Consider the following 12,932-nt stretch of genomic DNA (forward strand, 5'->3'; position numbering starts at 1 on the left):
CTCAGGAACAGTGGCTGGGACAGAGTGCACAAGAATTCTAGACTTTGAGCTACTGAAGGCAGAGGAGGAAGTTGGGTGGGAATAATCAACGTAACCCTTTAGATGTTTGTCACATCAAAATTCATAGCGAGGAACTGAATTTACATGAGCTTTCAGTGCACCTCTTAAAGGCCTAGTTGACAGCATGTATTAATTAACTGACTAAAAAGCAGATAAACCCTTAAATTGTATTGGCTTAACACAAAAGAAAGGTATTTCTACCACTCCTAAAGTCAAATGCCAGTATTCCTAGTTAGTAGGCAGCTTTCTACTCGGACTTCCAGTCTCCTCCCATCCTGTGTCTTTGCTCTTCTCTAGGCCTCACAGTCCTCTGTGTTCAGCCAAAGGGAGGAAGAGGAGGGAGGTTTCTAGAGGCCGCGGCCTGAAGTGGTGCATATCGCTTCCACACACGTCCACCTGGCCCAAACTCACTGAGAAGCAGGGAAATGTGGTCTCTGGCTGGGCAGTAACTTCCTAGCAACTTTTTACATCGTCAGAAGGGAGCGAAAATATTCAGTGGTCAGAGAGCTGCATCTCCCACAGGGAATTTTGAAATTCAAAGTGGGGATTCCCAAGTTGCAGAATTAAGCATCCTAAACAAGAGGGAAAAAAAGCTTAACTCCTCACTTGGGGATGCATATTCTTGTTTGGAAGAGAAACGAACTACGAGAAAACAGACTGAGGGTCCTTGAGTTCTGTCCTCAGCCTAGTCACAAGGGAAGAAGTAGGTATAACAGAGTATGTGCTTCCACCTTGCCCAAGGTTTCCAGAAGAAAAAATCTGCAGCTGTTGAAAAGCACTTGAAATCATTGACAGAAACTGTGAAACCCAAGCAACGGTTATGCAGTGAAGTACAAAGCTCATAGGATAGAAAATTTCAAAGAGGAAAATTATGAGCTGGTGTGCCAGGAAAAATAAAGCATATATGTTCCTTCAAGCTAAGAAATTAGAAGGTTGTTTTCCATCTCTCACAAGCCTTGTTCTGGTACATCAGCGACAAACCCAAGGCTCTATAACCCTCACTTGAAATACGATGAAAGTTTGGCGCGTGGACGCGCGCTGTCTGACCTTGAGCTGATTTCAGGAACACGCTCCATGTGGTTCTGCTCCAGCTGCCCGCCTCTGGCCTTCTCTCTTCCTTTGATGCATCTCTGCCTTGCTGCGAGGGGAGTGGCAATCATTTTCTGATGATGATGGCGACAACAAAGGCCTTCCTACACGGAAAGGAGGAAAGTGAAAAGGTGCTTTTAGACAGCACCATATTCAAGGCCCCCCCCCCGAGAAGTTTATGTGGCTCTCTGGATGCCATTTCAGACCAAACTGCTATGTCCTCCAAGAACTGCTCTTTTCACTAAAACTTTGAAATTCACTCAACATGTCATTCTATACTGCCTATGTTGGCACGATCCCACATGGCAGCCACTCGCCACATGGAGCTGTGCCCCACTTGTAATTAGGTTTGCCTGAATTGAGACGGGCCAAAAGTATAAACTATATGCTGGAGTTTGAAGAGTTAGTGTGAAGTGAGGACTGTGAAATATTTCATTTATAATTTTTATAACATATTGAAATAACATTTTAGATATATTGGGTTAAATGGGCTACCTCATTAAAATATATTTCACCTTTTTCTGCTTTTCTAATGGTGCTGTTAGAAAATTTGAAATCATACATGTGACATTTGATTTCTATAGAAGACAGTGTAAATGGTTTTCTATGCCTGTGTTGTATGTTTGAGTGTGTGTGGAGGTTTGTGCCTTTAACTAAATTGTAAGCTCTCTGAGGGTAAGAACTATGTCATATATTTTTTATATGCCCTGCGGTACTCAGAATTCACAGAATCTAGTAAAGTCATATTTCCTAAGCTCCTGAGGACCTTCTTGCTCACTCTGGCGTATCACGCCAGACAAGTGGCAGTGGCTGGGCCTGGGGACTCTCAAGAATGTGGGCTGGTCATGGAGCAGCCAGACCAGGAAGGGCCTCCGCGGGCTCCTGTGTTCCAGCTGAGTTCTCCACGTGAAGCAGCTCCCCAGGCACTCGGTGCCCACAGACACAGGCTGTCTGCCAGTCCTGCTAATCATTCACCCGCTTTGGCTCCCTTCTCCGCTACTTGTGGGCAGTGTCCGGTTTGGGACGGGTGATGCCTGCCTTCAAAGTCAAGTTCAGGATGTTCATGTTTCAACGGACAACCTGTAGCATTGATGTCAGGCCAAGGCGAGGGCCCAAGCAGGGCTCCCTGTCCGTGGCACTTCCACCCTCGCGCTGCTGGTGGGTCAGTGCTGCTGTTCTCTCTCCTCCTCAACCAGCTCCAGGCTGCCAGGACCAACCGGGGAGATGAGTGTGGGAGCTGGAGGAAGCTCTGCTGTCCCCCTCACTTGGCCCACAGCCTCAAAGGACTAGAGGCAACATTAAGAGTGGCCAAATGCAGCCCCGCGGACCACGTGCTCTCCGGCCCAGCCCTGCTGAGACTGAGGGCAGAACCGGGCCCTGGCTTCTCCCAGAGCAAACCTAGGAACCAGGGGGAACCCCTGGGGTTCGCTCCTCCCTGACTTCAAAATCTGTCACTTTGAATCTCCTGTCTCTAAGCATTGAGCTCTACAGGGCTCTCCAAGTGTTTTGAAAAGTCACCAACAGGGAAAAACAGACACGAGAGAAAGATACTCACTTCCGTACAATAGGATCTGTGCCCTTTTAGGTTCACTTTAACAGAAAGTTCACGCTCAAGTGTTTCTCAGACAAGGGGCATGACATTCAGCAAATCAAGGGAGACCCGGATTTAGAACCCAGATTTCTGGTTCCCAGTCAATGCATTTCCACGCCCTCATGCTGCCTCCCTACACTGTTTCTACACCTCAGGGGCGACAATGGTCACCTCCAGATTATGGGATTAGACATGAATTTAAATGTTCTCCTTTTTGCTTATTTTATCTGTTTGTTTTCTACAATGACTCTACATTGAATAAAAACACCTAAAATTAAAATGTAAAATAAAGCAAATTCCTTCAGAAAGCAAAATTAAGCTTTGTTTTTTTCTACTTGCCTTCGCACACAAATGTCCAGCCCCACTAAATCTCTCAATAGCAAGAGGCAATCTGAATTACTGCCATCCTCAATGGCACAGAGGGGTTTAATTTTTCTGGAATTAAGCGGACTTGAGGAAGAGTAGGTTATCTGCTCAGAGGCAGTCAGGGCTGTGTGACCCGGGTGTGAATTCTCCTCCTCTCCACCAGGGGCGCTGCCAGCGTACAGGTGCTAGCTCTCTGCGCCACAGCACTGCTTATACTGTGAAGACAGATGGTAACGTTAGCACAGTTCACGTGGAGTGATACACTTGCTCTCTTCAGCACTGCCAGAGAAATTCCTATTCCACGTACCTCCTGTAATACACCCAGAAGCATTTGTGGCTCCAGGGCATGCCTTGCATTCCCTGTACTTTGTTTTCCACCACCTCCTGTCTTATACACCCCTGGCTGTTACCCAATACCTGTCTCTGTCTCCTAAGGTACATCAGACACTACTAATGGATAAGTGAAGCTGATGGGCTGATTCACATTAAACTACAAATGTCCAACACCAGCTCACTGGAGTCACTCCTCTCAACAGTATCTGCCTTTTAAGGATCATACCTTAATCCTCTGCATCAGTTAGGGATGCATCATGGGAGCACAGTGATACAGAATACGGGTGTCCTGTGGTTATTAGACCTTACACATTTGTAGCAAAGAAGTCTATGGAAAGCTGTTGCCCGTCTGTAGTATGATGGGCCTGAGGTCATTTCAGGTCAGCGTGGCAGCAGTCAGGAAGAAGTAGATGACATGCAGGTAGGGAAGAGCAAGGACACACTGAAACCCATGAGGACAAAATGGAGCCCGTATCCACTTCTCACCACCTCATACTTCAGTGGCCGGCGACCTGCAGAAGCAGCTGGTGCCCTTCACACCGGGAGCAGCTAAGGGAGTGGTAGGCCTGCCTGGCTGCTAGCCATGCCAAGGAGGTGAGCCAGCAGATCAGTAACAGAAAGCACGGGCCACAGAGGTACCCGGCACCCACACCTTCAGAGTATGCTTGCGGTGCTGCCTCATGCTCACCTCCAATTCCCAGGTTAATTTCTCTTGCAGCCAGCTCAACGTGGAACCCTACAGGGAAGGGGATGCTGGGAAACATGGCTCAAGCTTAGGTTTATGCCCTGTAAAGATAACACTGTCCCCACAATCCTATCAAAAGGTAGACTTTGAGCTCCAATAGAGACGTTGAAGTGGGGGTAGCAGGTGGAGCAAGGATGGGAAGAGGTAAGGGGAAGAGATGAAGGGAGTTTTCTTGGTTATTTTCAAGAACGTGTCTACAACAGAACAGAAAAGCCAGGTAGGTCAGCGTTACACGGTTATATATCCAAATGTTTATAAATGTATGTACCCAGAACGAAAACCTTACAATTGGACCCAAGTTATGTCTGGGGGGTACTGAAGGCTTCTCAAGGGTGCGTGAGCGCCCAGGCTTCCTCTGGATATCACAGCAACCCCTACCCCCACCCCACGGTCCTCTCTTCTTCTGCTCTGAGTGCTGGGCAGCATAAGGGAACCGAAGTAATGGGAAAACAGACAAGTATGACCAGGAGCATCTCTGGGGCCACAGAGAGGAGCCCCTAAAAGCTTCAACATTCATCAACTTTCTCCTTTGGCAGAAGCCAGTTCCCAATGTACCAGAATGGAATGGAACAATGAGGCTTTATGCCACGAAAGGTGTAGGCTTGAGTCCAGAAACATTTCCTCTCTGTGGGGGTGCAATGGGTGGGATGAGATGATAAAAGTTGGTGGAAGGCAGCCCTTTCCAAAGCCCAGACCTTGGAGTGGCCCCAGAAGGTGTGGACGTGCCCAAGTTTTGCCCTTCTCACCTTCGTTAGACGGCTCTACAGTTCAATGGGAACCTTTGTTGGTCATGTATACCCAGGACTGTTTCTATTTTTATATGGGCTGTGTCAGGCAATAGTGGTCTCCAAAGCTGTGCTAGTCAAGGACTCTCTCCTGAATTCTTCATGTCCTCCCAAGAATAAGGGAAGATGGGCCAGGCTGTGGGAAATATCCTATGGAGGTTGGGTGAAGGTGGTGACTGGCTCCTTGTTGATAGCTTATGAGATCAGCTGCACTAAAGGACAGCTCACCCTGATGAACAGAGAACTGCCACCGAGATTTATGTACCCCAAAGAGTGGCAGCACCTCACCATGTTCATCCTCCTCACCCTCAGTGGCTGTGCAGATGTCACCAGCAAGAACCTGCTGCCTCGGAGGCATGTGCTCCTAGAAAAAGGTACCCTGGTGCTGACCTTCTACGTGCTCCTGATGCTGCTCGTGTCACATGTTCAAGATTCGACCGGGGTGGAGCTGCAGGTGCACTGTCTACTCATCTTGGTGGTGTTCCTGCTGATGCTGGTGTTGACCATAGACCTGTGGGCACCCAACGCGTTTCCTCTCTCGCTGATCGAGATCTTTCTGTTTCTGATGATGGGCACCTGGCTGGTGCAGGCCGGTTTTATTCTGTATAGACCAGTCACTGGCTATCCATGGCAGGATGATGACATCAGTGACATCATGTTTGTCACCACCTTCTTCTGCTGGCACATGATGGTCAATGCTTTGTGCCTGTTGGCAATCTATGGCATCTCTTCCTTTTGGCACCGTCGTTACAGTCCCAACTCAAAGCCCACCAGGTCCAAAGAAGCGCCGTATCACGCGAGCACCGAAGGGCCCGTCTACACATTGCTGCCGGAAGTGGAGCACGCAGAGGACGACCAGGCCTGTCTCCTGCCCGAGAGCTCACTCTGAGACAGGGCCTAGGGTGCCTGGCACGCTGTCCACCCCACCTTCCTCCTTGTGGGTTCTCTCAGACATGCGCCCTGTAGCCTCTTTGGTCCCCGGTGAAGGTAACGGCCATGAAGGGGAGCAGCTGGTCTTCACCTGCTGGTACCTCTCCTGTCCCTGAACCTCTGATCGCTGGGGAGATGAGCAGAGAGGGGACTGAGACAGGGTTGTTGATGGGACTGTGGTGGCGGGGGGAAGAGGACCAAGGGAACAGAGCAACTGCGGGAAAAGCCGTGCGGTCGGAGACCGCGGGACCAGGGAGGCCTCTGAGGGGGCCCGCGGAGTCCAGCTGTCATGCCATCTACCAGCTGCTTCTCCAGGCACCAGTGATTGCCTTTTACCCGAGAGAATAATGATTTCTTATCATTCAAAACTGGAATCATTTGAGCATCAACCTGATAAAGAAGAGCAGGTACCTCTGTTTGCTCACCAAAGTGGCGCCATCATGTGGGAGAAGCACAAACAGAATTCGTAACTGGTTTATACAGGGAGAAACTGTGCTCTGTTTGCCACCCCCCCTCCCCCAATGTTTAAGGACTGGCTTCATTTCAAATTTGAATTAATAAAGTGAGACTTTATTAATGCTTTAATATAGTAAAACTGCAATTTCTACAGAACCCAAATGTTCAGTGTCTCCCCAACTTCCTATTTTATTCCTCCTATTCTAGCCAAAGCTTATCTATTTCACCACCACCACCTTGGCACATGGCATTTACTAGATCCTCTCCCTGGGTCCCGGCAAATTTCGCTCCCTTGTATCTCACAGAAAGCCATACCAGAGTCACGTTTTTATCATGTTAGGTACCCGGCATAAGACCCACCTTTACCGTCACCCCACTGAGCACGCCAAGGAGGCCTTCCCCACCCTTACTGACTCCTTTCTTCCAGAACTCCTAGGCACTAATACTAGACCCACCTTGTTAATCTGTCTGTTAATACAGCTGACAGACTTTGCTTGGTTCTGTTTCTGAAATCATTCCACTTGAGGGGGCCTTTCCTCACCACCTAAAGGCTAAGGACTTGGCCATATCAAGTTACATACTTTCCTATGGATGAGCTAACTATGGGAGGCTTAATAAAGGCTTATTTGCTTCTAGAATCTCTGCCTACCCAATTCTTCTAAAAGTGTTGCCAGACAGGTCCGAGGTTCTGTGAAACTCTGGGAGACACCAATCGTCCTAAAGGCCTAAGGTATCTCCTGAGTCATGGGCCCACTCTCTTCCTCATTCTTGGGAAAACAAAATCCCCTATTCTGTGTCTGAATTACTTATTGTGTTAATTGATTTTTAATCCTCACAAGCATTTCTATGAGGAACCTTCAGGTCGACTTGCCCCAGTCTTACAGCTACTATGAGGCAAGACAGGAAGGAATCCAAGGGCAGGTACGTCTGACGCAAGCCAGTGACTGTGTCCTCTGGGTCACTGTGATTTTGCTAATGGTAATGGAGAAGGGAGTGATTCCCAAAATGAAATTGTTAGAGGGAGAGAGAGAAAAGAGAAGAAAAACCAAGCAGCACAGTGTAAATCCTCTAGACCCTCATACAAGTAGTGTTGACAGCACACTCTGTGTCCACCACCCAGCACCGCCCCCGGGGTTTCCTTTGAAGAGAGTCTTTCTGACTCTCCGCTTCTGGCTGGGTCTTAAATTTCTGGGCTCATGTCTGTGTGATGGCTGAGGGTAAGATGCTTGTGACCAAGTTTTCTGATCCTTGCCCATTTTCCCTTAACTATTGGTTCCTATTCTCTCCAATGACCTTTCTTGGGAGATCTCCTTTCTCATCACCTCTCATACAGATTGATGAGAGAAGGCTTTAAACACACACACACACACACACACACACACACACACACACACACACGACACTGGCCAAGTAGCTCAGTTGGTTAGAGCATTGTCCCGATACGACAAGGTGTGGGTTCGATCCCCAGTCTGGGCCCATGTCAACCGATGAATGCATAAATAAGTAGAACAACAAAATGATGTCTCTCCCTATCTCTCTCAAATCAAAACAAAACAAAAACAACCAATACATGCTGCTTGCTGTCCATTTCTAGACATTTGAGACCAAATTTTATAATCATAAAAGTCTGGTAGTCAATTGATACCAAGGTAATATCTCGGAAATATTCAGTATAGGTAAAAAAAAAAAGAAAAGGCACTTTGAGTGTTACTCATTTACTATCTTTGAGACGCAACAGGGAGGCACAGCCCTTGAAGGCCAGTCTACAAACAACTTCCCACTCAGGCTTGGAGGGAGACCTGTAATTCTCAGAAAGTTCCACCAGAGGGCACTACGATCACACTACTCCAGCCAAACCACTAGCCCTCCAACCTGGTAAACAAGTCTCTCAAGAACCGGTTTAAAAGTGGGGGGAGGGAAAAAGGAGGTCAGGAAAAATACAGAACTAGCCTAAGTAAGTATTGCCCAAGCATCCAGAAAACGTACCCCAGGGCTGTTTGTTTCCCATTAAAATTTGGCACGTGAATGTGAAATACACAGGGATCCAAATCAACTAAAGGGATGGGGCTGAGGGAGGAAGGACAGTGGACCCAGTTGAGGATATCTCTGGGAAAAGTACCAACTGAAAAGGGCACACTCTGAGCCAAGTAATGTTTTGACCACAATGCTCAGTCTCCTAAATTTTTTCATAAACTTCAACAATGCTCCCATCAATCTAGAGAAAACAAAGATAGATCCACATATACATTGAGAATAAGGAACAAATTTTATTTGTGAATATTCCAGATTCACAAAAACAATGAAACTAGGGGCAGAGTATTGAATATGAAGTATGACCTCCAAAGATTCTTTAGAACCTGCCATAAAGCCATTTTGGTTTTGGGTAATCTAGCTGTTCACAAAGAATATGTTGAATGTCCACGATATGGAAGGCACTAAAGCCCACAGTGCAGGACTTAGAGGTAAACTGACTGGTCCCTGAACTTCGGACTTCCCTCAGTGGGCACAGTAGGGATTTCGGTGTTTTAAAGACGGTGGCCCAGGAAGGCATTGTCCACAGCCTGACACTATAGAAAGGGAAAGAAACAGGCTTGCAAGGGAGTTACACCTTGGCAACACATGGGCTGTGAAACACTGCACTGCGGTGGCTTCAGCAAGATACCATGAGTTAGGGAGGCCTCATTTTCCTCACCTTTAAGACATAAAAATGTGAAGATCTAATTCCAGCATTGCACAGCTTTAATTTTCTCAATAGGGCTTATTTTCCCATGTTGTTGGCGAAGATGAACTTGATTCTTCCCAACTGTCCAAGCAGTTTCCTACCAGAGACGAGATTTGTGGTAGAGCCCCAACAGACCCAAACCTTCAGCCTGAACGTGCAGTTTGGGAGATAGAGTATCCCCTGTACGCAAATGATCGCAGGGGGCCTTCAACAAAACTCAAATCAGGCTACAGAAACAGCTGAGATTTGAATTTCTCATTTCCTAATGTGAGCCTAAGAATATGAAACAATCAGAAAGGATACAGAGAACAAGTTCTCTGTGTTCAGTGGTAGGTACTGAATTGAGGTAAAACCTGGTCTTTCCTCCTTTAATTGTGTAGTGAATGAAATGTGAAAGCTTGGCCCACTGCTTTCTTCCCTAAAGCTTCTTCCCTAAATCTGGTTTAAGAGTAACGACATTAACTTCCAAGGCTGTTTCTTTTCTTCTTTTTGATTTTTGTTTTAGGGTTATACGATGTTCTATTCTTTTGGAAAGAATTGGTGTTTATGTAAAAACAAAAGGAGTTTACAAGTTGGGTTGGGTTTCCAGGGTATCTCTGAGGCCTGAGTCTCAGCTCTGTGTCTTTGGCCTGATTAAAGAGCTTTGTCGAATGCCTATTGAAATCATCCAGACACAGGGAAAACTCCATTTCTCACATGTGATGGCTGAAGGTTTGGGTCTGTTTGAGCCCTACCCCAAAGCTTCTAAGGAGTGCAAGGCAAGCACACAAACCCTGAAAGTGCCTCAAACCTCCAGATTAAAGTCTTCCAACCCACAGAGTGAGAATGGGTCCTTCAAAAGAGATAGAAACTGAGTGGTGAACTCACAGGTAAAACCCATCCAAGACAAGTCCTTTATTTCAGGCAACAGAGCAACACTGAAGAAATGCTTTTAGTCCCCGGCCACTTCTCAGACTTGGAACAAATTCTTTACCTAAAATAACTGGTCTCCCATTCCACCCACCCCTTGGGCGTAGCAACTTTATGCTAAGAGACAAAAACCTGACTAAGAGACAAAAAAGCATGTGTAACAGAAACCCCTGTCAACTTTGATACTGAGTGTACTGAGAGGATTCATGGGTTCAAGCATTCTAATGCTCTTTTTATGGAAGGGGTGGGGAACAGGGGTGGATTTCAATTTGGGGAAGAAGAACAGAGGGCAGCAGACACAGCAAAGCCAAACTGGATGAAACAGGCTGTTCTACTTTTAACTTCTCCAAAAGTACAGTCTGGGTTTCTGGGGGCAAACCAGTTGGTAACAGGACGTTTTCTGCTTTTTCTTCCCTCATACACTTGGAAGCTTCCCTGGTCAGTCCTTGGACTCGTTTGAGCACTATTTCCGTTGGTTTAAGTAAGTGTAGGGTGGACCAAGGAGGACAAGGCCTCTTATTTCCTCCTGCAAGACTCAGCGGTCACGTATTGTGTTGCTAGCCCTCACAAAGTATGTCCCTGGTCACATGAATGGATCAAAGCAAATCCATTTCCATTCTTGGAAAAGCAGCTCAAAGCACGAGATCACTCAGTGCCACTGTCATTTCTGTATGTTCAACAAACATCACTTATCGAACACGCAACCTGAATGTTATTGGGAGAAAAAAGATGAATAACAAGGAGGTTAAGGTACCTAGCAAATATGACACCATAAGCTAAAAAAACAAACCCACCAACCCAAACTGCACTTCTGCGACTCCACTATGTTAGCCAGCCCCACCCCAGGTGCTGGATGGCGGTGATAAGCACAGCAGAAGGCCCTGGATTATGCTTCGGCAGTTTGGCATCTGGAAATCAACATCTTTTTCAACAAGAACATCACCTTTCACTTCCTCCACTCTCCGTCCTCAACCACTTAAACGCAAGACTTTACAGAAAGAAATGGAACGAGGACAGCTCACTGTTACGGGGTCTGAGCCCACTCTCATAGAACTAGCAGTGGAACATTACAGAGTTAGAGCATTGAGAATAATAGGTTGTTCTGGGAAAGAAAGAATCCAATCTTTTCAGATTAGTATATTCTATCTTAATCATGTTGCTGTTTTCTAAACTGTATGTTCCAGGTACTGTCCTACTTTATTTGCATATGTCGTCATGATTAATCCTTACAATATTTTGTAGATAAGGAAACTGAGGATTCATGTGGCTACGTCACTAAGCCAACACAAAGCTGGTAAGAGGTAAAGCCCACACTTGAACCTAGGTTTGCCTGCCCTGAAGCCCAGCCTTCAACAACTCCACGTGGCACTGAAACAATATGGAATCCTTTACACTCACAAGGCCCTTTACCGGGTCCAGAAGATCACCTGTCCGACACATACCAAAAGCCCTTTTGAGATGAATGCTGCATCTGTTATTTTAAAGCACTGCAGGGTTAGATGCACTCTTAAAGGGGAGGGATTCTGACCAAAGAAGCCACGTTATGTGTGTGTGGTCACAGGCAACATTTATTTTCCATGTTTGTGGTACAAAAAATAACCAGAAGAACAAACTTCCTCCCTTCCTCTTCCAAAGGCACTGAAAACATGACTTCTCCGTCTTCAAACAAAAAACTGTCAAAGTCTCAAACACTGGGGATCCTGAAAGGTGCAATTAAGGCCAGATACCATCAGGTAGATTTCAGGGACTAAAAATACAGAATGATTAAATAATAGAACTGGCATGTATATATATACCCACACACATACACATACGCACACACATACATATACACATTTAATTATTGTGCATCTGTTGACAGGCCTCTATTTCATGATTGTGTTCGACTATACATTTTCTCAACCATTATAGCAAGGCTGAGGAGGACAGGGTACTGATTCTCATTTTCCAGACTAAAAAGAAGGCGCAATAAATCACCTGAACAGCAAAACCAGGAAGATTTGTTTAAGGAATCCTGAATTTTCTGCCTACCCTGGGAGTATGCAGAGACCTCGTGTTCCTTTCAGCGACCCTTAGGGAAGTTTGCACACAGAATTTCAAATCTCGTGAGCAGCTCTCAAGGTCCTCTCTTAAGACCTTTATATGCAGACAAGAAAACCTGGGCCCAGAGAGGCTGAGTCAAAGGCTTGTTTTAGGTCTAACAGAAGGGAATCGGACAAGTCTCCTGACTTTGTTTCTGCAGCCCTCAGGTTCCTCTCTCTCTGGATGATACTATAAACATGGCAGGCACATTGATTACAGAAGTGAGATCGTGGACTTCGGGTCACTTCCCCAAACCCACCGAGAGCAGGCTCTTCCAGGCCTACCTCCGCAGGCCCAGGGCTTTCTGGCCCCTGCGCCCTTCGCCACTTGGCACGAGCCCTAAGAGGGGGGCTGGAGGGGGGTGATTCCCTAACAACAAAAGGTAAATTTCTGTTCTGGTGGGTCAGAATTTCCTCAGGGACCTATGGGGTCTGCAGTAGGACCTCCTGAAAGAGAGGACTCTTTTGCAACATGATCCAACCTGAAGTTTGCAGGGGCGGAGGCTGCGAGCGGCTTGCTGGATGCTTCCAGACCCGGGTAGGGGCTGCGGGGACACTCCGTGGTGGCGAGCAAAGGCGAGGACAGGCGGGGTTCTTCCCGGCAGGAACTCACCCCTCCTCGCGCAGCTGGCTCTCCTTCCCGCCCCGCCCCTCCCGTACCCTCCCCCGCCAAGCACCCCCTCCCCTCTACCCGCGCCCCTCCCCCACGGCCCTCACCCTTTCTTTCTTCCCGGGCGCGCTAGCCCCCTCCCCGGCGGCGCCCGCTCGGCCTGTCGCCCAATGGCTGCGGTGCCCGGGCGCGCATCAGCCGATCCGCCCCGGCTGCCGGCCGCTAGGAGCCAATCAGGGCGCTGGGGGCGTCCCG

General features: G+C 47.4%; 1 protein-coding gene across 1 annotated transcript; it reads left to right on the top strand.

The window, feature by feature from the left end:
• Positions 1-4,955: 4,955 nt before the first annotated feature.
• On the top strand, positions 4,956-5,858 carry LOC129081883 (transmembrane epididymal protein 1A-like). The gene has a single exon (XM_054587541.1). It carries the CDS (start codon positions 4,956-4,958, stop codon positions 5,856-5,858), a length of 903 nt encoding a protein of 300 aa, XP_054443516.1.
• Positions 5,859-12,932: the final 7,074 nt, after the last annotated feature.

The sequence above is a fragment of the Pteronotus mesoamericanus genome, unplaced genomic scaffold (genome assembly GCF_021234165.1).
Source record: "Pteronotus mesoamericanus isolate MK-2021 breed Mesoamerican mustached bat unplaced genomic scaffold, CSHL_Meso_final scaffold_1186, whole genome shotgun sequence".
In the NCBI taxonomy this organism is placed as follows: domain Eukaryota; kingdom Metazoa; phylum Chordata; class Mammalia; order Chiroptera; family Mormoopidae; genus Pteronotus; species Pteronotus mesoamericanus.

Excerpts from the sequence above, each read along its gene's own strand:
- LOC129081883 (XM_054587541.1), top strand. The coding sequence starts at position 4,956 with ATGGGAACCTTTGTTGGTCATGTATACCCAGGACTGTTTCTATTTTTA.